Source organism: Pseudophryne corroboree, chromosome 1, assembly GCF_028390025.1.
Source record: "Pseudophryne corroboree isolate aPseCor3 chromosome 1, aPseCor3.hap2, whole genome shotgun sequence".
In the NCBI taxonomy this organism is placed as follows: Eukaryota; Metazoa; Chordata; class Amphibia; order Anura; family Myobatrachidae; genus Pseudophryne; species Pseudophryne corroboree.
In genome coordinates this window covers 476598501-476623502 of record NC_086444.1, presented here as the reverse complement: position 1 = coordinate 476623502, position 25002 = coordinate 476598501, and the positions used below count along the sequence as shown (strand labels likewise).

Here is a 25002-nt window from a genome sequence, read left to right as displayed (position 1 = left end):
TACTACAGTATCCAGAAGCCATAACATTTGGGTGTGTCGGATGTTCTTGTCAATCATACATTTTATGGTGCTTCTAACTCATGGGTCTGTTATAGCTAGAACAAGTTTTATAGCCTGAGCACTAAATGATGCAATAAATTAGAAATGCTGAAGAAATCTCTTTGTTGACTTAAATCCGTGTCATGCTTGTTGCCTGAACAGACCTCCACATTGTGTAAAATATAAAATGCAGTGCAACAAGCAAATTAATATCATAACATTTTTAAAGAAATGCCTAAATCTTTCAGCAGCAATATGAAAACCTTTTATGGGCCTTACTGAACAACACAAATGGAGTTTTTGAGAACGAGAATGTAGAGCTAAAAATTTGACTGTAATTGTGATAAAATGTAATTATGTGAATGGTGTAATTTTGCCTATGAATATATATCACAATGAGAACACTGATAGTAGTGAATAGATGTTTTGTAAATTACTGTCAGCTAACAGAACTCTACTTTTATCTATTCTAAAGCTAACCCCAACCCTAACTCACCCCTACTGCAGCCTAACACTAACTATCCCTGAAGTCTAACTCTAACCGTTCCATTTGGCAGCCTAACCTCCCCCTCCTCAGCCTAACCCTCCCTTCCTGCATCTTACCCCTAACTCCTTCATCCCGTTGCCTAACCCTTATACTTACCGGTAGCAGTTTTAGGGATTTTGACCCATTGGAATTCATCCGCTGGTATTGTGAGCGTTGGGATTGTGACTGTCGGGACGCCAACTCCATCCCATCTGTGGGGGTGCAAAACTTGGTCTTCTTTTATGGAGGCAGTTATCGCCTCTTTTTTTCTACTTTCTATCCCCCTGGGTTTACACTTCAACACCTCCCCTGTCATCTTAATATTTTAGCTTTTACAGACAGGGGCTTCTTTTATCTCATTCACTCATTAGCGCAAGTCATGTCAACAGTGTCTCCTACTCACTTTTAGTGACTTGTCACTGTATGCTTGCCCCTAAATTGTGTACAGGTTAATTGAGTAATTAGTTGACTCCTCGTGTGATTAGCTAATACTTAATCTGTCAAATTAACCTACAGCAAGTGGGGTGGTGGGAAAGGGTGAGGGTTAGGCTTCAGGAGGGGAGGGATAGGGTTAGATTAATTGCTTGCAACCTCTGGGATTTTGGCAGTCAGGATCCCATACCTAACCCATGAAACCAACCTAGTAAGGACACTGTTTGCAAGATCTGTAGCACTCCAGTTTTGGCTATTTGACGTGATTAGAGAAAAAGTTATTGAGTATACATTTGTAGTTCATTTATTATAATTTCAGTAGAAAACACTTTTTTGCCCATTTTGGGTAGATTCATCAATAGCAAACAAAAGCAATCTCCCCATGCCTCTAAACTACTCTCTCTAACCTCCTCTCTTAGCCCCTCCCAATGGACTGACTCCCCTACTTATCAGGAGGGCCACTGCCTTGATCTTGTATTCAGCAGACTATGCTCTGTTTCTGAACTCACTAACACTCCTTTCCCTCTCCCAGATCACAACCTTATCACCTGCATGCTCTCCTCCATTACTTCAAACTCAATGTCCCTGAAGTTTACCAAGCCGCCTCTAACCCGCAGAAATATTAACGCTATTAATTTTCAACAGTTATCTACCTCACTGCAACCACTGTTCTCACCAATTTCTACATTCACCTCTCCTGAGACTGCTGTGTCACACCTTAACCAAACTCTAGAAACAGCACTTGATGAAGTGGCTCCAGCTACCCATCACACTCCATGTAGACTTAGATGTCTTCCGTGGCACTCTAAATACACTAGACACCTACAAAAACTCTCACGTAAAGTTGAACGCCAGTGACGTAAATCTCGTAGTTCAAGTGACTTTCTCACATATAAGACCGTGTACCACTCTTATCGTAATGCTCTGGACACTGACAAAAAACATATTTTCAATCTCTCATCACTGCTCAAGCCTCTAACCCCAAGCGACTTTTTAATACATTTAAATCACTTCTTGTCCCTTCCTCACCCAACCCACCAGCCACTGTCAGTGCGCAAGATTTTGCTTTCTATTTCAAGGACAAGATTGCCAAGATCCGAAATGAAATGGTATGCTCTTCTGGTATGCAATACCAACACCGGGATCCTGACCGGCACAATCCCGACATATTCTTCCTCTGTGGGTGTCCACGACACCCACAGAGGGTGAATAAATTAGTGTGCCAAGCGTAGCAAGGCACCATGCCCGCAGCGTGGCGAGCGCAACGAGCCCACAAGGGGCTGCGTTGCGCTCGCCCCGTGTCGGGATTCTGCTGGTTGGGATCCCAATGACGGTTTTCCGACCACCGGGATCCTGTCCGGCGGGATCTCGTACTGATTCCGCTCTTCCACAGCAAGTGACCTGCTCAATTCCCTTCCTGAACCCTCTAACACCTACTCTTCATTTGATCCCATAAATGAAGATAAAGTATCTGCACTCTTTTCATCTGCCTACTCTACTACCTCTCCCCTTGACTCTATACCCTCACAAATTAGTAAAGCTCTGTCTGCTGTGCTCATCCCAGCCTTAATTAAAATCTGTAAGCTCTCTCTGTCTACTGGTATCTTTCCTTCTCTATACAAGCATGCAGTGATTACTCCCATTCTGAAAAAACAAAACTCTTACCCTAACTCTCTCTCAAACTACCGTCCCATCTCTCAGCTCCCATGCACCTCCAAGCTACTTGAGAGACTTGCATACACCCGCCTCACATGCTTTCTTAACTCACACAGCCTACTGGACCCATCTCAGTCAGGATTTCGTGCCCAACATTCCACAGAGACAGCACTGACTAAGGTAGTGAATGATCTGATCACCGCTAAATCTAAAGGCCATTACTCACTACTAATTCTCCTTGATCTCTCTGCTGCTTTTGACACTGTTGACCACTCTCTTCTCATACAAACACTACAATCTCTAGGTATTCACGACACATCCCTTTCTTGGTTCTCATCCTACCTATCTAATCGCCCCTTCAGTGTTAGTTTTTCTGATTCCACCTCCTCTTCGCTACCTCTCTCAGTTGGAGTACCGCAAGGCTCAGTCTTAGGTCCTCTGCTTTTCTCTATCTATACCACATCTCTTGGCAAACTAATCAACTCTTTCAGATTTCAGTACCATCTGTATGTGGATGATACTCAAATCTACCTATCCTCCCCAGATTTGTCACCATCTGTATTGGCCTGTGTCACTGAATGCCTTTCTGCCATCTCATCCTGGATGACATCTCGCCACCTCAAACTTAATATTTCCAAAACAGAATTAATTATATTTCCACCGGCCAATAGTAGTTACTAACCTGATATCTCTATCCCTGTTGAGAACTCTGCAATCATCCTTACCCCACAAGCTCGCTGCCTAGGTGTCATTCTTGACTCTGAACTGTCCTTTGTTCCCCACATTCAATCTATCTCAAGATCATGTTACATACATCTAAGAAACATATCCAAAATATGACCATATCTTACACAAGACACAGCGAAAACTCTAATCCATGCTCTCATTATCTCCCGCATTGACTATTGTAATAGTCTCCTGACCGGTCTTCCCAAACATAGGCTGTCACTACTACAATCCATTTTGAATGCAGCTGCGAGGCTAATCTTCCTCGCTAGACGTTCATCGTCTGCAGATCCGCTCTGTCAGTCCCTCCATTGGTTACCAGTATTCTATCATATTAAATATAAAATAAATTTACTGACATACAAGGCTGTTAACCAAACTGCACCAACATACATCTCTTCACTCAGCTCAAAATATCTCCCTACCCTACCCGGCCTCTCTGCTCTGCACAAGATCTGCGTCTCTCATCCACACGCCTATTTTGTTCACACTCAAAATTACAGAACTTTATCCGGGCTTCACCCACTCTGAAATGCCCTCCCATGTACAATAAGACTCGCCTCTAGTCTCCAAACTTTTAAACATTCCCTGAAAACTCACCTCTTCAGACAAGCCTATCAAATTCCAGACCCACCCACATAACCTTCAGTGCTTCCCTATCTAATTATATCCTCTCTATACAGTACACATAACCTCACATATTTTGTCTTTCTTTATTCTCACACCCTCCTGACACTTGCCCAACATTTCGGGGTGATCATATCATACAACCCATTACGAACCTAGCAATCTGGTGGACCATTATGCAATAGGTAGCATCTATCCTTGTGTATCAATGCCTATTTCCCTATAGATTGTAAGCTTGCGAGCATGGCCTTCCTACCTCTATGTCTGTATGGTTTTACCCAGTTTTGTTCTATTACTGTTGTTCTAATTGTAAAGCGCAACGGAATATGCTGCACGTTATAAGAAACTGTAAATAAATAAGTAACACTATCTTCTGACAATTCATATTCTTACAAAACAAGGTTCAATTTTTGTGGGTACTTGCATAAAAACTTATTTAATTATTAATAACTGTCAATATACTGTTCTTTATACAACACTTCATTAGATTATTATATTGTACCAATAATGTAATGTGAGTTTAGCAGTTTCTGCTAACGGTTTCAAGCTACATCACGATGTTCTCATGAGTCCTGTTTCCAGTGGTATACATGTTATTTTCTTTCTTTCAGGATTTTCTGCATATGTTGCTGGAAAATGTTGCTGAACAAGATATGTAAGTGACAATGCTTAAAATGCAGATACTTTTTCTAGGCTCATCATAATCATCACAGCTGCAACTATTAAAGTAACTTGTGAACTAGATCATCTTATTATTGATAGGTAGATATGTCTACTGGTTATGCCTGTATGTGGTATTTGTGGGACAATGGAAACAATTAAGCCTTACTACTACAACATTGTAAAAAATGACTAAAAAATAGACTTAACCTTTGTAAATAGTCATTCTGTCTTCAGTTGGAAATATTTTTACAAAGCAGCATTGTAGTTTCCTACAAAAAAAAAATAGAACTACTATTCTGAAAAGACTGCTTAATACATACATAAGAAGAGAATCCTGATAGTGTAGACAAAATAAAATAAATATAAATAAAATCAAAAGTTCGATCCTAAATTAATAATATTAAATAAATAAAAAAATCTATGAACATGATTCACACATAAGCCCAGTTTAGGCCAGTAGGCCAAATAGTATAATCTTATGAGTGAGTCAAAAAAAATTACTGAGAAAGCTTATCTTAAAAAGACTTAAACATAGAAACTATGAACCAAAAAGTGATATAAATTTATATGAATAAATAGAAGTAAAAAAAAAAAAAAAAAATTGATTATTGAATATACAAAACTGTAATTATATTGGGAACTGAAGCTTTAGATCGTGATTCACAGAAACATAGAATTTTACGGCAGACAAGAACTACTTTGCCCATCTAGTCTGTCCCTTTATATCATATGTTACCTCCAAACCTTATTTGATTCTTATTTCTTTGTAAGGATATCATTCTGTATATTCCATGCATGTTTAAATTACCTACTGTCTTAGCCTCTACCACCTCTGATGGGAGGCTATTGCGCTTGTCCACTACCATTTCTGTGAAGATTCTGAGAAGCAATTGTGCACACGTACGTTAGGAGTGATAATCCGCATACTATGCATGTGCAGTCCCGAGGAAAGCCCTTAAAATTACATTGTGATGCCCGATAGAGCGTACTGTGCTAAGTGGATATGTGGTGGTCATAAGCCCAAGTGGCAGATGCAAAATCTGCAAATGTGGGTGAGTCATGGGCATGTTCAGGGAACATACTGCACAGCCAACACGTTGTTACTTCAGGGCATTTGAGCCACTTCACTGGAGCAGGTGAGGGCTGGTGCAGACCATGATACTAATAATGACTGATCGTATGAACCATTGAATTGGACCTCAGCACCAGATGATATTACTCTTTTTTTTTTTTCTTGCGTTCATTAACTGTATAGAAAGCTTTTTCAAACGTACATATCACACACACATACAGAACAATAAGAAAGCATAGCACGGAATACATATGATATCCCGGCAGACGGGATGCCGGCTGTCAGTATACCGACAGCGGCATCCCGACTGCCGGAATCCAGCAAATCCCCTCGTGGGCTTGCTGCGCTCGCCTTGCTTTGAGTCCGGTAGCTTGCGTGAACCCACTAACCGAGTGGGAATACCCGGCAGTGGTCGGGATTGCGGGTGTCAGTATTTCACCGGCTGTCGGGATTCCGGCACTGGTCTCCTGAACGCCGGAATGCCGACAGCTGGTATTTTAACTGCACCCCCACCGCATATGTCAACACAGGATCACATAATGTAAAAAAGCAGTACAATAACAATAGACAGCGATAATGTTTGACATCCCTCTGCTAATACCGGCACAGCAGGTATCTTACTAGGAATAATAATAGCATACAAGGATAGAATCCCACAATATTAGTAGGAAGGATGTAACTGGTAAAATGTGCAAAACCGCTTATGACCCACAGTATTAAAAAACTGAGAATTGCAAGCAAAAAGGCGAAGGTGCTATTCCAACCCACCAAATATGCTAACAGTACATAGGAGGACTGCACCAAACTAGGAATCATAACAAAATCACACCAGATTCGTGAAATAACATGGAGAAAGAACTAGCTATCCCACTCCTAGCGAAAAAATCAATATATGAGACAAAATCAGGTTACACTGCATTTGAAACCAAAATCCTAATAAACAGTACAAATGCTGTACCAGACACAAAATAAACTTAATATACAAGGATATATGTAATAAACCCCAACTAAGGAAAGACCAATCCCCCATTCTGTATACTTATACCCAACTGTGACCTACTTAGAAACACCAAATAGCCAACCATACTCTTCCTATAAAACTACAAGTCAGATATTAAGAAGAATAGTTCAGACTGGAGCAAACGACCATAATGTATAAGTACAATGACCGACCAAGTGAGCTATATAAGCATCCAGGGACAGAGTAAGAATCAGCAGAGCAAATAAATAGAACTGAGCTCTAAATACATTTTCACAGTATTCAGGAGATTTCTCATACGTCCTAGAGGATGCTGGGGACTCCAAAAGGACCATGGGGTATAGACGGATCCGCAGGAGCTTGGGCACACTATAAAGACTTAAACTGGGTGTGAACTGGCTCCTCCCTCTATGCCCCTCCTCCAGACCTCAGTTAGACTTTGTGCCCAGGAGTGATGGGTCACACACTAGGGGAGCTCTACTGAGTTTCTCTAAAATACTTTGTTAGGTTTTTTATTTTCAGGAAGACCTGCTGGCTACAGGCTCCCTGCATCGTGGGACTGAGGGGAGAGAAGCAGGACCTACTTCTTCTTAGTTCAAGGGCTCTGCTTCTCGGCTACTGGACACCATTAGCTCCAGAGGGTTCGATCACTTGGTGCGCCTAGCTGCTTGTTCCCGGAGCCCCGCCGTCACCCCCCTCACAGAAGCCAGAAGAAAGAAGCCGGGTGAGTATATGAAGAACAGAAGACTTCAGTGACGGCAGAAGACTTCAGTAACGGAGGTACAGCGGTCGCGCTGCGCTCCATGCTCCCACACACCAACGCACTCACAGGGTGCAGGGCGCTGGGGGGGGAGCGCCCTGGGCAGCAGGTTGCTGATTTCTTTTTGTGGCTGGCAGAAAAGCATTTGGGTGCCTGAGCACCGTGTCTCATACCCCCGCCAGCATATGCTGCGCGCCATTACTTCCCCGCCGCCGGCTTCCACGGGTGCAGGGCGCTGGGGGGGAGCGCCCTGGGCAGACGTTTTAAAGGTCTCTGTGTGACTCTGGCGGTGCCGGGGCTCCGTGTCCCGGACACCCGCCAGTATGTGTAGCGCACTAGGCGCCAGTTCTTCCCCACCGCCGGCTCTCACGGGTGCAGGGCGCTGGGGGGGAGCGCCCTGGGCAGCATATTACAACTGTTTGTGCAGAGTTAAGCTGGCGGTGCCGGGGCTCCGTGTCCCGGACCCCGCCAGCGTGTTGTAGCGCACTGTGCGCCATCTCTCCACCGCCACCGGCTCCATGGGTGCAGGGCGCTGGGGGGGAGCGTCCTGGGCAGCATTTCTTGAATCTTCCCGGGCGGGGGAACATACCCGGACTCCGGGTGTCTTCACCCTGCCAGGGCACCGCAGCGTGCGCGCTGCGCTCCATCGCTCCCACACACCAACGGTTTCCCTGGGTGCGGGGCGCGGGGGGGGCGCCCTGGGCTGCATTTTTGATATATAGGGGTATATACAGGGGATTAATCCCTGTATATAAGCCCCCAGCTCAATTTAAGATATATGTTTGGGCGGGCTTAAGCGCGCCGGGTGGGGGCGGAGCTTAGCCCTTACAGAGGAGTCGGCGCCATTTTCCTCAGGTCCCCGCCAAGATTTACTGTATGGCAAGAAGGAGGGGGGACACAATGTATGTTAATGCTATATGGGTGTAATATAGCATTATGTTAAATAATGGACGCATAATCCTTGTTGTGTTACATAAATTCACTGTTTCCCTGTTTATTTACCCACTATTGGTTAGTCGACATATGTCGACAGGTGTGAGGGCTTTGTCAAAAGCTCCTGTGGAGATAACTGTCGGTTTCGCCGACGATTGGCGGTACTTGATTCAAAAAACTAAGTATTAGCAGGTTGCTTTTGTGTGCTTAAAAACAAGTAAACACGCTAGGGAAGACTCGGTTGTCTGCCGATGCCCTGTCGGCATCAACGGTATTTCCTGGGTAAAAGAATTAACAGGCTGTTATTGCCTTGTACCTGTATTTGTATATATATTTATATATATTTAGAGGTATATGTGGGGGGAGTGTTATTACAATTGTATATGTATGCTTCCCTCAGAACCCTTGGGGTTCCAAGATTATTATTATTTTTGCCCGCTTACTATTCCGTGCTGTCGACATTTACTCAGTTTCTGTCGACCGTAACGTTCCTGGTAGATCCACATCAGGGGCACGTCAGTACATGGTCATACACATTCACAACACATTACTGTCACTAGGGACCTGACGGGTCTGGACAATCCACTTGCGTATAGGTTATATCTATATGTATATATATGTAGATATAAGTTTATATATGCATGGTTAGGATATGGGTGTTTTATTGTGTATTACATTATGTATATCCATGAATGCTGAAATAATGGTATTCTTCTCATGTGCTGATCGCTCTGTTGTTAAGCTCTAGATTGGCCGTGACGAGTTGGTTTCGATCCTCTCAAGGAGTCCGAATATTATTCTCTTCATAACGCGGAGAGAAAATTATGACAGTCAACTCCTGGTCGACGCAGAGCCCGGTCGCAAAGGATCTTATACAGGCAGCTAAGTGAAATTTTATTTCTATACTTTGACCTTATTTGCACTGTATGCACTTGAAGGAGTGTTGTAGTCGGGTAGGCATCCGATAGAATTATCCTACCCAGAGTGGGTAGGCTTGCCTATTTTTATTTTTCCTTATAACATTACAGCAGGCTTCCACGCGACAGCAGGTGGTGTGACCGGATAAATGCGGAGGAGGTCTCCGGGAGATGCTGGTGGGAGGTATACAGCTGTTTGGTGTGGCCTCTGTTCAGTCAATCTCGGCGGTTTCCGCTGGTAAGTCTGAATTCGTGAGTTAGCCTCCTTCACAACGGTTGGTGACGCATTCTTTTGTGGGATGCAGTCGTTTTAACCGGTTCGATACCGGAAGGTGAAAAGGTAAGTGTTCTGCAGCCTTGTTAGGTTCGCAGAAGTGGACGTAGTTTTCTGTTTCCACTACATACACCACTTGTCGCTGAGTCTATCTGGCTGTTTCCCACTCCGGTGGCCACTTGTCTACTAATTTTCAGTTAGTCCAGGAATAGACTAGGACCTGTGAGTTATTTATAGAAGCCAAAGGGGAACATTCTGAGTTACGGTTGTTTCCCCTTACTGTTTTTTCGAATAGATCTTGCCTTTCCCCTATGGAAGGGGAGGTAGTACGCGACGCCATACAGAGGTGCGTCACGTTCAGGACATTGTCTGGTTGTTCCTGTATAAAGGTGCATATCGTTGTTTATCTCTGACTGTTCTTCGGCGCAGGGATTGGCTGTTGTTCCCAACGACGCAGATGTCAGAAGTGGGTTTCAGAGTAGATACTGACCGGTTAAGGTTCTGTGTTTTCCTGTGGAAAGAGGTCTGAGGATCCAGAGTTGGATCGGCTTTGAGGTGACACCTCATCAATATGTTCCGTTAATAAGACAGATGGGTGCGGCCTAAGAGGCCTTTTTCGGTGAGCAGGTCTAATACCAGAGTGGTTTTCATGGGACCAGTTGGAAATGTCGTCCGGGTCTCACCTGCGCATGCACCGGAATATAATCAAAACGGCCTTTACATCGCTCCTGTGGTGTCTGCTCGGTTCTTTCCTTCTAGAGGAATGAAGGTTAGGGATCCAGGTTTAGATCCTGGTGTCCGTGCATACAGATCTCCGAAGCTGGGGAGCAGTCCTTTGCAAGGGACGTATTTCCAGAGGATGAGGTCAAGTTGGGAAACTTGTCTGCTGTAAGCTTTCTTGAATTAAGAGCTATTTTAGACGAACGTATTCTTCGTGTTCTGCCCGTGTTAATTCTGCCAGACGACTTGTCAGCAATGACGTAAGTAAGCCGCTATGGCGGAACGAGGAGCAAAGCGGCAATGGCAGAAGATGCACAGTTTGCAGTTGAGTGGGAAGTCTGGTAAACGCTATATTAGCAGTCTTCGTTCCGGAGGTAAACAACGGAGAAATAGATTTCCTCTGCTGACACGATATCCAGCCGGGAAAAATTCTGTCATCATCGAGAAGCTTTCCCAGACGTGACAAGTCTTTGAGGAGTGTTGCAATTGGACATGTTGGCGTCTCGCCTCAACGAGAGGCCTCAAGGAGATTGTTCCAGGTCAAGGGACACTCAAGATATAGCAGTGGACATCCTTGTGACACCGTGGGTGTTTTTAGTCGGTCTATGTGGCCTCTCCGCTTTCACTTTTCTGAAAGTGGTAAGCGTAAGATGATCGAAGGTTCCGGTGATCCTCTTAAATCCGGTCTAGCCAGCGAGGGTTGGCTATCCTGTTTTTCATGGTTTACTCATAGAAAATTACTGCCCTCTTCCTTTACGTGAGGAAATGTTACAACAAGATCAGGGCGTGTATCAGGACTTACCGCGGCTGCGTCTGACGGCGGGGCGGTTGAATGCCATATCCTAAGCCGAACGGGAGTTCCCAGTGAAGTTGTTTCTTCAATTCTTCAGGCTAGGAAAGAACTAACGACACAGCGTTACCACCGTTGTTGGAGTAATTATGTGTCTCGGTGTGTATCCAGGAAGGCTCCTATGGAGGACTTTCAGCTAGGTCGTGCTTATCCATGCTTTACAAGCCGATGTGGAGGCAAGCCTAATAAGTTTTTTTTTTTACAAAATTTCTCTCTTGGAAAGTGGTCAGGCTATTGACTTTGATGTCCGCAAGGCGGGTGTCGGAAGTGGTGGTTTTGTCTTACAAGAGCCTTGTTTGATCTTTCAGGTGGATAGAGAGGAATTGAGTACTCGGTTGGTAGTTCTACCAAGAGTGGTTTCTGGGTTTCGCAGAAATCGGCCTAGTTTGATGCCGGTGGTTACTTAGGCATCAGCTGGTTCGAATTCCCTTGATCTAGCCAGGGATTTGAGTATGTAGGTCGTCAATTTGGCTCAGTTTGGAGAAAAAGAGGCCCTGTTTGTCTGGTATGTTCCCAGCTTGGTTTGGGAGACTGCGTTATGCAGTCTGTTACATGCTGAATCTGTGATGCGGTTTGGCATGATCGTTCTACGGCTGATTTGCCGTCACCGAAGTCGGTGGAGGTTCCTTCTTTTGGGAAGATGGGCTTTTCTTGGGCAGATGCCCGAGGAGTCTCGGCGGTTCAACTTTGCCGAGCGGATTCTTGGTCGGGATCAAACGCTTTTGCTATGCTCTACAAGTTTGATACCCTGATTTTTGGGGACCTTATGTTTGCTCATTCGGTGCTGCAGAGTCGTCCGCACTCTCCTGCCCGTTTTGAATCTTTGGTATAAACCCCATGATCCTTTTGGAGTCCCCAGCATCCTCTAGGACGTATGAGAAAATAGGATTTTGGTACCTACCGGTAAATCCTTTTCTCTTAGTCCGTAGAGGATGCTGGGCGCCCGTCCCAGTGCGTACGGTGTCTGCAGTTATTGCTTTTGGTTACACCCTGGTGGTGTGTCTTCTCTGTCTGGTGGTTGCTACCGTTGTTCATGACATGGCATGCGGGGTCTTATTTTTGTTTCTGTGGACACACGGGTTGTGTTACATAATCTCTCAGCATGATGTGGCTGTGTTTTGTTCATGCCGTTGGCTGGTATTCTACTGAATGCCACGTTCTACGGTGTGTTTGAGGTGTGAGCTGGTATGACACTCACCGTGTTTATAACAATAAATTCTTTCCTAGAAATTGTCCATTTCTCCTGGTCACAGTTTTCTAACTGAGGTCTGGAGGAGGGGCATAGAGGGAGGAGCCAGTTCACACCCAGTTTAAGTCTTTATAGTGTGCCCAAGCTCCTGCGGATCCGTCTATACCCCATGGTCCTTTTGGAGTCCCCAGCATCCTCTACGGACTAAGAGAAAAGGATTTACCGGTAGGTACTAAAATCCTATTTTTGTTTAAAAAATATCAAATACACGTTGCATATACTAACTGCAAAATAAAGAAAAAGTAGTATATAGCAGGAAGCTCCCTAATTAACAGGACAACACTGAAGCTCACCATGGGAATAGTCAGTCAGGATGGCAAGTTCACCTAAATGGCAAATATTTCATCCAATTTACACCGTTGGCGACGCCTCTTAGTTTGAATGGGGACTACGTAGCATAGAGTGTGTGAAATCGCTAAGAAGACATATACAAGGAGGAATTGAGCATGACAAAATCAAAAATTCACGTCTAATGTTTTGTTTTAGAATATTTTTAATTGACACAAATAAATTCATTAAAAAGTTGTATGTACTGGAATGCATCTACAGTTGTCAGTGGATGGACAACGCTGATCGTCTCCAAGCCATACATACATGACCACCGCCCTACTGACTGCCAGGATCTTGTGTCTGCCAGATGGTAATGTAGATGTAGCCCATACTGTACAGTCACTTTTATGACTGATTCCCCTAACAATGACTGTAAAGGGCCCTACACATTAAGAGATTTAAGCGATTTGCACGATGAAGGATATGAGCGATGAACGATTTTTCAGGTGGTTTTTAGAAATGATTTTGAGCATACACACTGAACTATTGGTATGAACGATTTGAGCATATCGCACATTGCATACAACGATATTGTCCAAATTGGCTTGCGGGGACACGTATCGTTCAACGACGGTGCCTCCACACTGAACTATATGAACGATATATGGTTAATTTTTGACCAATATTGTCCATATCGTTCTTAAATATCTGCCAGTGGACTGTGGGGTGTTTTGGAGTATTACTTGGCGCTTCAATTGACACGGTGGCAGCCTCTTTACCTCACGATCGGACTTAGCCTAATTTAGTCCAATGGATTCTAGTGAAAAGTGTAAAGGTTGTGAAGAAGATGGCGCTACTGTGTCTGTGAGAAAAAGGAAGATTATGGAAGAAAAGACCCAAGGTATACTTATCTCTATTACTGAGGGTCTTTTTTCCGGATGTAGTCTCTTCTCTGGATATTTGGATATGCTCAGAGATACATGAAGGAAATTATAAAAAAAGAAAGAAAACATGTGTAGGAATATTTCAAATGGCGATGTGTGTTACAATGACAATTTTACACTATTCGAGTACATGGATAGATTCTGAAGACCGTATCTGATGATATCTTATTTTTATGAGGGCTGTATAATGGTGCTGGCTGATCGTATGCGTACCTCACTTACATAGTGAGAAGCATATTGAAGCACATCAGGGTATCTTTACATAGCAACTTCAGTTTCTCATACAGGAAATGTAGGTATGGTGTCTGGCCACAGCGTACCTCACTTACTCAGTGAGAGGAGAATTAGTGCACGTAGCAGTTTCTTTATCACATTAATAGGAACAGGTCGGAGCACATTCAGTTTTTCCTATGAACACTATGGTTATGATGTCTAACCGCAGTGTACCTCACTTACTCAGTAAGAGGGGGGTAGGTGCACATATCGGTTTCTTTATCACATACAATAAGGCATACCATTACTCATGGTGGACCTTGGGTCTTTTCTTCCATAATCTTCCTTTTCCTGACAGACACAGTAGCGCCATCTTCTTCACAACCTTTACATCTACCAGTGGACCTCCAGATAATCAGCTGCCCCAATTGAGCTCACAATCTATATTCCCTAACACATGTACACGCACACACATTAATGCTAGGATTTATTTTGTTGGCAGTCATTTAACCTACCTGTATAGTCTTGGTTTGTGGGAGGAAACCGGAGTTCCCAGAGGAAACCCACGCAAGTAAGGGGAGAATATACAAATTCCATACAGTTAGGGACATGGTGGAAATCAAACCCATGACCTCAGTGCTGTGAGGCAGTAATGCTAACCATTACTGCCTCACCATACTTTGATTATTTCTATATACACATATAAAGAAAGCACACGTGTTCTGTAAATCAATTAAAAAGATTTAAGCAAAGAAGCACGTTTGGATAATTTAGCTGTGCTAGGTTATAGCTCTTTTTATATTATTTGAGTTGATGTCTACAACTAGTAAGTGTAATAACATTATTCAGTTTTGGAATGAAGGTCTTGGTGCAACACTTGTGCTGTTTATCTCCCTCTATAGGAGCTGAAAGTTATCTATTGTGTTACACTTACTATGGCTTTAGTCACCTCTGTTCAACGACTGACAACTTCACATTTATGTGCTTTCAGAGAACGAATAGAACAGATGTGTTACCTAAACATATATATTTATGTGTAAGACCTAGTGTGACCTCTACGTCAAACTTGCTTCATATATAAAGCAGAACTTAAAGCAGTTAACACAACTTAAAAATGCATGTCTTCTCAAAGATATGTAAAGGTCTTCAATGGGTAAAAGTTGTAAATTGACAATGTCAGTGACTTTAATCATTTGCAACATCCACAAACCATAACAGCAAAACAATAACCATAAATGAATTTGTCTAAACTAATGGTATAGCTCCTCCCTTTCTTCAAGGAGAGATGAAGTTGTACAGATGTGCTCCACTGTCCTTGCTCTTTACAGTCCGGATACTGTAAGAGAAACAGTTGACATGAGTTGTTAATTTAATGACTGCAGCTGAAAATAAAAGTGCTTTGGGACTGGACAGATCAAATATTTACTTCAAAAGGTTTAAACTAAAAATTTAGTTACTGAGCCTAAAGTTGTTGGTAGGAAACAGTTGGCTACAGTAAATGACCTACTAGGGAGGTTCTGTTTTGGCTGACATTGACAATGTCAACATTCATGATGTCAACATTGTTAAAATGTTGACAGGCAACGTGTTGACCTTTTTGGATTGTTTACATTAGTGTTAGTCTGAGAATGGGAGGGTTAGGGTTAGGCACTAAGGGAAGGCCATGGTTAGGCTGCGAGGTGGAAGGTTAGGCTTAGGCAGTAGAGGTAGGGTTATTAGGTATAGGGGAGGAATACTCACTGGAACGCTGGGGCAGCAGAGGTCTGCCCTGGAAGTGACAGTCACATGACCACCAGGACCCAAAAGCTATGTTTGGGTCACTGCAGCCATCTGTTATGCACACCAGTGTCTGCAGGAATGTACTGGTGTTTGAACTGTTATGCAAAACAGATGGACTCACAGACAAACTGGGGGATATGACATAATGTACACAGAAGGTGATAGGGTAACAAAATACACACAAAGTGAACAGAGAAGCCCAGAGGCTAAGGAACTGGGTATCTCCCTTGTATTAGAACTGCTCAGATGGAAAAGCAAGATGTTGTGTTTTAATACGTAGAGAACCCGAAATGCTGTTGCTAAGGGCAACAGCAAAACCCTAAAGGGTTACCAACGGGTGTGGCAGTAAACTCCTTGGTCAGAGATGGAATGATAGACACAAGGAGAATCTCCACAATCCTAATTCTCACTTGCAGTGCACAGGTTTTAGCTTACTGCCACTAAACTGACCCCTGACACCTAGCACAGTGAGACAGGATTAGACAGGCAAATCTTAGAATACAGCCGCAAACTTGCTAAGTTCACAGAGTAGTAACAGAACCCCAGCAAGCTAAACGACTGACTCCAGTCTTACTGCTAGGTCTGGATTGGCAGAGTGTAATACCAAATCCCCAGGCCTATTTGCAGTAAGCAACAAACAAATACAAAGCTACACAGTACTGGCTAACTTTCATGAACTGACTAACCAACAAAGATTCAGCAGCATCTGCTTACCCTGAAAAGAGGCCTTATAAAGCAGGTGCTGTCCACGCCCCACTCAGACCTCACAGACTGTGAGCACAAAAACCAGCACCGGATCTACTGCCGTGCACAGAGCCTATAACCACTGCACAGCAAAAGACCCGAACCGGAGTATCAGCTGCGCTCAGGTTACTCCACTAGCTCTTGTCTCCCGGTTGCCATGACGACGTGGCAGCACAGGGCAGGAGACCCTAACAGTACCCCCCCTCTGACGAGGGGTCAAAGAACCCCTACCACCGGGTTTATCGGGGAACTGCGAGAAGAAAGAGCGTATCAGTCTGGGGGCATGAAGATCACAACTGCGCACCCACGACCGCTCCTCCGGGCCATACCCCTTCCAGTGCACCAAAAATGACAGCCGACCCCGAACCACCTTGGAGTCAAGAATCCTTTCAACAACAAACTCCCTCTGGCCACGTATCAGAAGAGGGGAAGGTCTTCCACTGGAAGAAGGATTACTAATCGCCCGTTTTAAAAGGGAACAATGAAATGTTTTATTGATACCCAAAGAACGGGGCAGATCTAACTGAAATGCCACCGGATTGATAACCCTGGTGATCTTATAAGGGCCGCTGAACCGGGGCCCTAACTTATGAGATGGCTGTCTCAACTTCAAATTCTTGGTAGACAACCAGACGAAGTCTCCTAATTTGAAGCTGCAGGGTCTTTTCCGCTTATCAAAAACCCTTTTGGTCACTAATGACACAGACACAAGGGCTTTCTTCACTTTCCGCCAAATACCTCTAAGGACCGAAACCACAGAGGAACCACCAGGCGTGGAGTCCAGGGGGTCAAAAGAATTGGCCTTAGGATGATGCCCATACACACAAAGGAAGGGAGAGATCCCTGTAGCAGAGTGAGCCGCGTTGTTATAGGCAAACTCCGCCATGGACAGATGAGCAACCCAGTCAGTCTGACACTTGGAGACATAACACCTGAGGAACTGCTCCAAGGACTGGTTCACCCTTTCAGTCTGCCCATTAGACTGCGGATGGTAGCCTGACGACAAGCTGACAGAAATCTGGAGATCGGAACAAAATGCCCTCCAGAATTTGGCCACAAACTGGGATCCGCAGTCAGAGACCACATCAAGTGGCAACCCGTGGAGACGCACAACATGCAGCATAAATAATTCAGACAGGCTTCTGGCTGATGGCAGCCCAACCAGTGGAACGAAGTGCGCCATCTTCGAAAACCTGTCAACGACAACCCAGATGGCTGTCATCCCCGAGGATTTGGGCAAGTCCACCACAAAATCCATTGAAATGTGGGTCCATGGCTTAGATGGGATAGAGAGTGGATGTAATGGGCCAACAGGAACCCCTCTAGGAGTCTTATTTCGGGCACAGATGTCACATGCCCGAACCCACTGATCCACATCCTTAGCCACCGAGGGCCACCACACCGCCCTAGATAGCAACTCCCGAGTTCTGGCAATACCCGGGTGACCTGCCGACTTCTTGGCATGGAATTCCAGGAACACTCGCTGTCTTAACCTAGGAGGCACAAACAAAAGACCTACCGGAAGGTCTGGAGGAGCCTGCTCCTGTGCTCTAAGGACTAATGATAAGAGGTCCTGGGTAATGCCCACTTTAATACATGATGGGGAAACAATGGGCAACGGCTCCTCGGTGGTCTCCTGGATTGGAGCAAAACTCCGCGAGAGCGCATCAGCCTTGATGTTTTTTGACCCAGGGCGATATGTTATCAAAAAATTAAAGCGAGCAAAAAACAAAGCCCATCGTGCCTGCCTGGCATTGAGACGCTTCGCTGACTCTAAATATGCCAGATTCTTATGGTCAGTGAGAATTGAGACCACAAACTTAGCCCCCTCAAGCCAGTGTCTCCACTCCTCGAGTGCATCCTTAATAGCCAACAATTCCCGGTTACCCACGTCATAATTCATCTCGGCAGGCGAAAATTTACGGGAAAAGTAAGCACAGGGATGAAGGCGATTATCAGACACTCCCATCTGAGAAAGCACTGCCCCAATACCCATCTCAGAGGCATCCACCTCCACCACAAAAGGACGCTCTGGATCTGGGTGTCGCAGCACCTTGGCCGAAACAAATGCCCTTTTGAGACGGGCAAAAGCCGCTTTAGCCTCACAAGACCAGTGAGCAACATCCGCCCCTTTCTTAGTGAGTGCCACCAAGGGCGCCACTATAGACGAAAATCCAGCGATAAATCGTCTATAAAAATTCACAAAGCCCAGGAAACGCTGAAGCGCCTTCAAACTAGTGGGCTGCACCCAATCCAGGACTGCCTGTACCTTGGAACCCTCCATTTGGAAACCTTCTGGGGAGATAATATATCCTAGAAATGCGATTTGCTGAACTTCAAATTCGCACTTCTCCAGCTTCGCCCCAAGCCGGTGGTCTCTGAGTTTCTGGAGGACTAAGCGTACATGCTTCCGATGTTCCTCCAGGGAATGGGAGAAGATTAGGATGTCATCTAAGTATACAACTAAGAATCTATCCAAATATTCCCTGAGCACATCATTCATGAAATCCTGGAAGACTGCCGGGGCATTACAGAGCCCAAAAGGCATCACCAAATATTCATAATGCCCTGAGTGGGTATTAAAGGCAGTCTTCCATTCATCCCCCTCTCTTATTCGGATTAGATTGTACGCACCGCGTAGGTCAATCTTAGAAAAAATGGTGGCAGTACGAAGCTGGTCAAACAAGACCGAAATGAGAGGCAGTGGGTATGAGTTTTTAATTGTGATACGGTTCAATTCCCTGAAGTCGATGCAGGGTCGCAACGAACCATCCTTTTTACCCACGAAGAAGAACCCCGACCCAACTGGAGACTGTGAAGGTCTGATAAATCCCTTAGCCAAGTTCTCCTGAATGTACTCTGCCATAGCCTGAGTCTCAGGACGTGACAGGGAGTACAACCTGCTCTTGGGAAGCTTAGCATTTGGCAACAAATTAATGGCACAGTCATAGGGGCGATGGGGAGGTAGTACCTCTGCAACTTTTTTGGAGAACACGTCCGCAAAATCTGCATAACACCCTGGCAATCCTGGCAAACTTAGCTGCGAGAGCCTGACTGGAAGGCTCAAGCAACTCCTGAAACAATCAGTACCCCAACTAAGAATCTCCCCAGAGACCCAGTCAAATTGAGGATTGTGGGCCCTTAACCAGGGTAACCCCAACACCAATGGGGCAAAAGTACAGACAGTCACATAAAAGGACAATTTTTCAGAGTGTGTGGCTCCAATAAACAAAGAAATCTGGCTAGTGCAAGAGGTAATTTTACCTTGGGATAATGGTTCCCCGTTTAACCCACAAATCTCAATTTCCGATGCCAAGGGTACTAAGGGAACAGAGTGTTTCAGGGCGAATTGGCGGTCCATAAAAACCCCGTCGGCCCCACTGTCCACAAAGGCCTCAGTCTTGACAGTTTGACCGAGGATCTTCAAGGTCACCGGAATGATAAAAGTCTTCTTGGGAAATTCTGACTTCTGGCCTGACAGGATATTTCCCATCACCCTCAGGCCCTGAAGTTTTCCGGCTTTTCTGGGCATGATACTACCACATGACCTTTATTCCCACAGTACAAACACAACCCCTGCTGTCTCCTCCGCGTCTTCTCACGCGAGGAGAGGCGGGTAGCCCCAATCTGCATAGGCTCCTCAGAAAATTCCTCAGAGTCTGAGGTTCCCTTGGGAAGGAAGGAAATCTCAGTCTCCCTTTCAAGCCTACGCTCTCTCAGCCGTCTATCCACCCGGATGGATAACTGCATGAGCTGATCCAAGCTATCAGGCAAGGGATATTGTACCAGTTGGTCCTTTATCTGGTTAGAAAGACCTCTTCGGTACTGGTGTCTCAGGGCTGGGTCATTCCACTGGGTATCATGGGCCAACCTCCGAAACTCCGTACAGTAAACCTCAACTGGCCTTCGCCCTTGCTTAAGGATCGAAATCTGAGCCTCGGCTGAGGCCGTCTTGTCAGGGTCATCATACAACATGCCCAGTGCCGTAAAAAAAGCATCAACACTTTTAAGCGACGGACAGTCAGGCTGCAACCCATATGCCCAGACCTGTGGGTCTCCTTGTAGCAAGGAAATCACTATGTCCACCCGCTGAATCTCCGACCCAGAAGACTGAGGCCTAAGCCGGAAGTATAGCTTGCAGCTCTCCTTGAAACAAAAGAACTGCGAGCGATCTCCAGAAAAACGATCCGGGAGATTTACTTTCGGCTCCTTAACCCCTGCAGGTGCTGCTGCTGCGGGTGCTCCGCCAGCAGCCTGGGAGGTGTGCATTTTAATGGACAAATCATTAAATTGTCGAGTCAGGACCTGCACCTGATCGACCACCTGTTGCAACGTATTTTGAGGGGTATGCTCCATATTCCCACAAAATTTCAACAGGAGTATTAGGCTGCTGAATATGTTATGCACACCAGTGTCTGCAGGAATGTACTGGTGTTTGAACTGTTATGCAAAACAGATGGACTCACAGACAAACTGGGGGATATGACATAATGTACACAGAAGGTGATAGGGTAACAAAATACACACAAAGTGAACAGAGAAGCCCAGAGGCTAAGGAACTGGGTATCTCCCTTGTATTAGAACTGCTCAGATGGAAAAGCAAGATGTTGTGTTTTAATACGTAGAGAACCCGAAATGCTGTTGCTAAGGGCAACAGCAAAACCCTAAAGGGTTACCAACGGGTGTGGCAGTAAACTCCTTGGTCAGAGATGGAATGATAGACACAAGGAGAATCTCCACAATCCTAATTCTCACTTGCAGTGCACAGGTTTTAGCTTACTGCCACTAAACTGACCCCTGACACCTAGCACAGTGAGACAGGATTAGACAGGCAAGTCTTAGAATACAGCCGCAAACTTGCTAAGTTCACAGAGTAGTAACAGAACCCCAGCAAGCTAAACGACTGACTCCAGTCTTACTGCTAGGTCTGGATTGGCAGAGTGTAATACCAAATCCCCAGGCCTATTTGCAGTAAGCAACAAACAAATACAAAGCTACACAGTACTGGCTAACTTTCATGAACTGACTAACCAACAAAGATTCAGCAGCATCTGCTTACCCTGAAAAGAGGCCTTATAAAGCAGGTGCTGTCCACGCCCCACTCAGACCTCACAGACTGTGAGCACAAAAACCAGCACCGGATCCCCTGCCGTGCACAGAGCCTATAACCACTGCACAGCAAAAGACCCGAACCGGAGTATCAGCTGCGCTCAGGTTACTCCACTAGCTCTCGTCTCCCGGTTGCCATGACGACGTGGCAGCACAGGGCAGGAGACCCTAACACCATCAGGGGCAGGCAAGTTACCGCTGGGCCACTGGGGAACGAGATGTCCACATTTCATCACTGTCTATATCTGACAAACCTAGTCTCTCCTGCTGTTGCCTCTGTTAAAGCATTCAATAATCAACTGTGGCAGTGTGTGCTGGAACTTGTAGTTTCATAAAAGCTGGAGAGCTACATTATGACTATCAACATATCATACATGCAATTTGCTGTTAATTTGATACTTATATTATGGATATATTGCAAAAAAGTTACATATTTCCCACCTAATCTTCCATCCCAAATCAACTATGTTTACCATTTGCACCTCTCACTATTGTCCCTTGGAAATGCGGTATGACATTAAGTGGCAATTATTTCTAAGATTTATTTTGTAATATAAAATACTATTACATAGTTACGCTGAAACTTTACACCTTGGATTTACTTTAAGGGGGATGGTTATCAATAGGTGCTCAATGGAGCATTTCAATTGTTTTAAACTCTCAGTAATTATCAAGTTTGTCACACTCAAAAGAACCAGGTTAAGCAGTCTACTGGTTTGGGTGCTCAAACGATGGACTTTTCGTACATTTATTCTCGACACCTTGGGAGGCCACAAGAGCAGAAATGTTTGTCTCTGCGGCAATTGCATCTGATTGGGGCAACAGTGGAATTTTGCTTTTTCTATTTCCCATTTTGCTGTTTGTTTTTCTTCAGTTTTTCTGATATTTTCTCCTGCCTATCTTTATTTTCACAAAATAACTTTCCACTGTTTTGTAAAGCGTAAAAAAAAAACTGGGAGAAAGAGAAGGCTCTTGTGTGGGCGCACTCTTAGAAAAAAAGGAAAATTCCTATACCATGTAAGAAGAAATACTTAAAACATAACTTTTAATGTAAACATTATTAATATAGATACCCAAATAGCTGATCCATATAGACAAAAGAGGTGTATTGATAACAGTTTTTAAAAAAATGTTCTGGTCTGTTTATTCACAAATGTGAATGAAGTGGTTGTAGACATTGGTTCGTCATACCCCCATTTCCCCTGACCAGTACAGAATATCTGTATTGATGGAACCAAGGAGTGGTCATATGAATTGTTTGATAAGTACGTCCCACTAGGGCAACTTAATTCAAAGATGGATAGGCTCCTGCATAGGACAAGACCTGTCTTTCTGACGTACACCACAAAGAGTTTACAGTGATTGATCGTAAGTCTGAAAAAAAGAGAAAGAAGTAAGAATTAGTGGTGATACTGCTGTTGGCGTCGCAACTAACATGGGGAGGGAAATAATCCCTGCTCTACAACACCGGGTATTCGCAGGAAGTCTCCTCTCCCGGTACTGACCCGGCCCAACGCTGTTTAGCTTCCAAGATCGGACGAGATCGGGCATTGGCAGCGTGGTATGATAGTAGAGAATTTACATGCCAGTGCACCAATGAGAGTGCACCTATTAGGAAAATAGTCGACAGAAAAAAGAGAGAAAGAGGAAAAAGGAAAATGAAAACAATATACACAAGGAACGAGATGAATTGGTATAATACAAATGGGTGGATCTGTTTTCTGCGTTGGACACGGCTCATCAAATTCCACGTCTGTGGTATTGTGCTCCGTGATTCGCAGATGAGAGTCCACGGAAAATTAGTGAGAGGTAACCAAGGGGTATGAAATCCTCATGATATTTTGACCATACATCTGAAGAGTCACATGATCATTCATCCCAGGGTAAATGTAGTGAATTCAAAAGCATGTACTGAGGATCATAATGGATGCAATAATTTTGTAACAATATATTGGTCTCTGCTGGCGAAAGCTCAGCATACCAATGTCAATTGGTTAGCAGATATTAGTTTTGGGAAAATCAAGAAAGAAGAAAAGAAATGAGGGGAAAAAAGAGTGCTGAATGAGTTTAGCTTTTAAGTGGTAGCACTAGGATAATGAGCTGTGTGTGCGCAACGCAGGTCTAATCACATATAATAACTGCACCTCAGATGCACATGCACACAGAAACGCAATGGGCTTGCAGTCACCAGCACTGTGTCAGAGAGCTGTGTGTGTGCAATACAAGTCTAATCACTTTAGTCTTAACATAGCATGTTTAGATAGATGCACATCAGGTGTTGCTGTCTGTGCACTCCTGTACATAGAACAACAGTAGGCTTGCGATCACCAGAATTGGGAATAGAAAGGCAGGTTAGTAAATACACATCGGATACTGCTGTCTGTGCTCAATGCACACAGAAACGCAATGGGCTTGCAGTCACCAGCACTGTGTCAGGGATCTGTGTGTGTGCTATACAGGTCTAATCACTTCGGTCTTAGCATAACATGTTAGGTAAATGTACATCAGGTGTTGCTGTCTGTGCACTTGTGTACACAGAACAACAATAGGCTTACGATAACCAGAATTGGAGGTAGAAAGGCAGGTCAGGGCATCGTCAGGCGCCTGTGCAGGAGCTGAGAGTTCACTCCGTGTGTGGTCCCCCCTGTAGAAAACGCGTTTCGCCCTGGACGGGCTTGTTCACTTCCGTATTAGAGGGGTGATGAGGAGTGTGCTTGAGGAGGCAGTAGATAAGTAGATGCTGTCCAATAGCCGAAGAGTTCGTGGCCGGTGGGCCGGGGATAACAGCTGACGCTGAGGAGATTGGGTCAGCTGTGGGCGACGGGGCATGACGCAGATTAAGGGGCGGAGTCTCGGGACGCTTTATTATTGGCGGTCCGTGTAGTAAATTCAGATCGGGGTGGTGACGGAGCATGGCGTCGGGTAGGAGGCGGAGTTTTAGGATGAAATGTCGCTGGCTATTGTATATACCTCAATAGGGGGAGTGGTTATGCGGCCCCAAACAGCCGTGAAGTCTCGTGCGCCATCTTTAATGATGGCAAGTAAATGTTATAATAGCAGGCAGGTTGCGGGCGCCATCTTGGAATATGGCAAGTGTGGGGGAATTACATTAGGAAAAGAAAGCTCACAAAAAATATAGATAGAGGACAGGATTGCGGAAAAATAAAATAATAGTCAGCCTTTAAGTGAAAAGAGAGGGGTGGATAGGAATTAAATTTTATATGTGGTGGTTGATAAAATAAAATAAAATGAAATCAAAGTGCTGTCAGTTGATATAGGGAAAACTGAATAAATTAATATAGGAAATTATAGGAAAAAATGAGGAGGAAGTGTTAATAATATGGATGTGTTAGATTGAGACTGGTGTGATTGTGGGTGATCTGTCAATGAAATTAGGCGGAGTGTAGATGTGGTGAGAGGTAGGTGGAGAGAAAATCAGTGAAGGTGATCTGAGTGGGGTGTAGTTATTGTTGATTTAGTGGGTGGGAAGAAAAAGATAATGTTGAGGAGATGGGAAGAA

At 44.6% G+C, this 25002-nt stretch overlaps 1 protein-coding gene and 1 pseudogene across 6 annotated transcripts in view; one reads left to right on the top strand and one right to left on the bottom strand.

The window, feature by feature from the left end:
- The window catches only part of AOPEP (aminopeptidase O (putative)), a 1013974-nt gene that overhangs the window by 595877 nt on the left and 393095 nt on the right, over positions 1-25002 (top strand). For all 6 annotated transcript variants that reach the window (XM_063913752.1, XM_063913753.1, XM_063913756.1 and 3 more), the window contains one exon: positions 4618-4661. In XM_063913752.1, coding sequence (XP_063769822.1) covers positions 4618-4661 — 44 coding nt within the window. The remainder of the gene's footprint in view (positions 1-4617; positions 4662-25002) is intronic.
- Positions 22939-23057, bottom strand: LOC134960633 (5S ribosomal RNA; annotated as a pseudogene).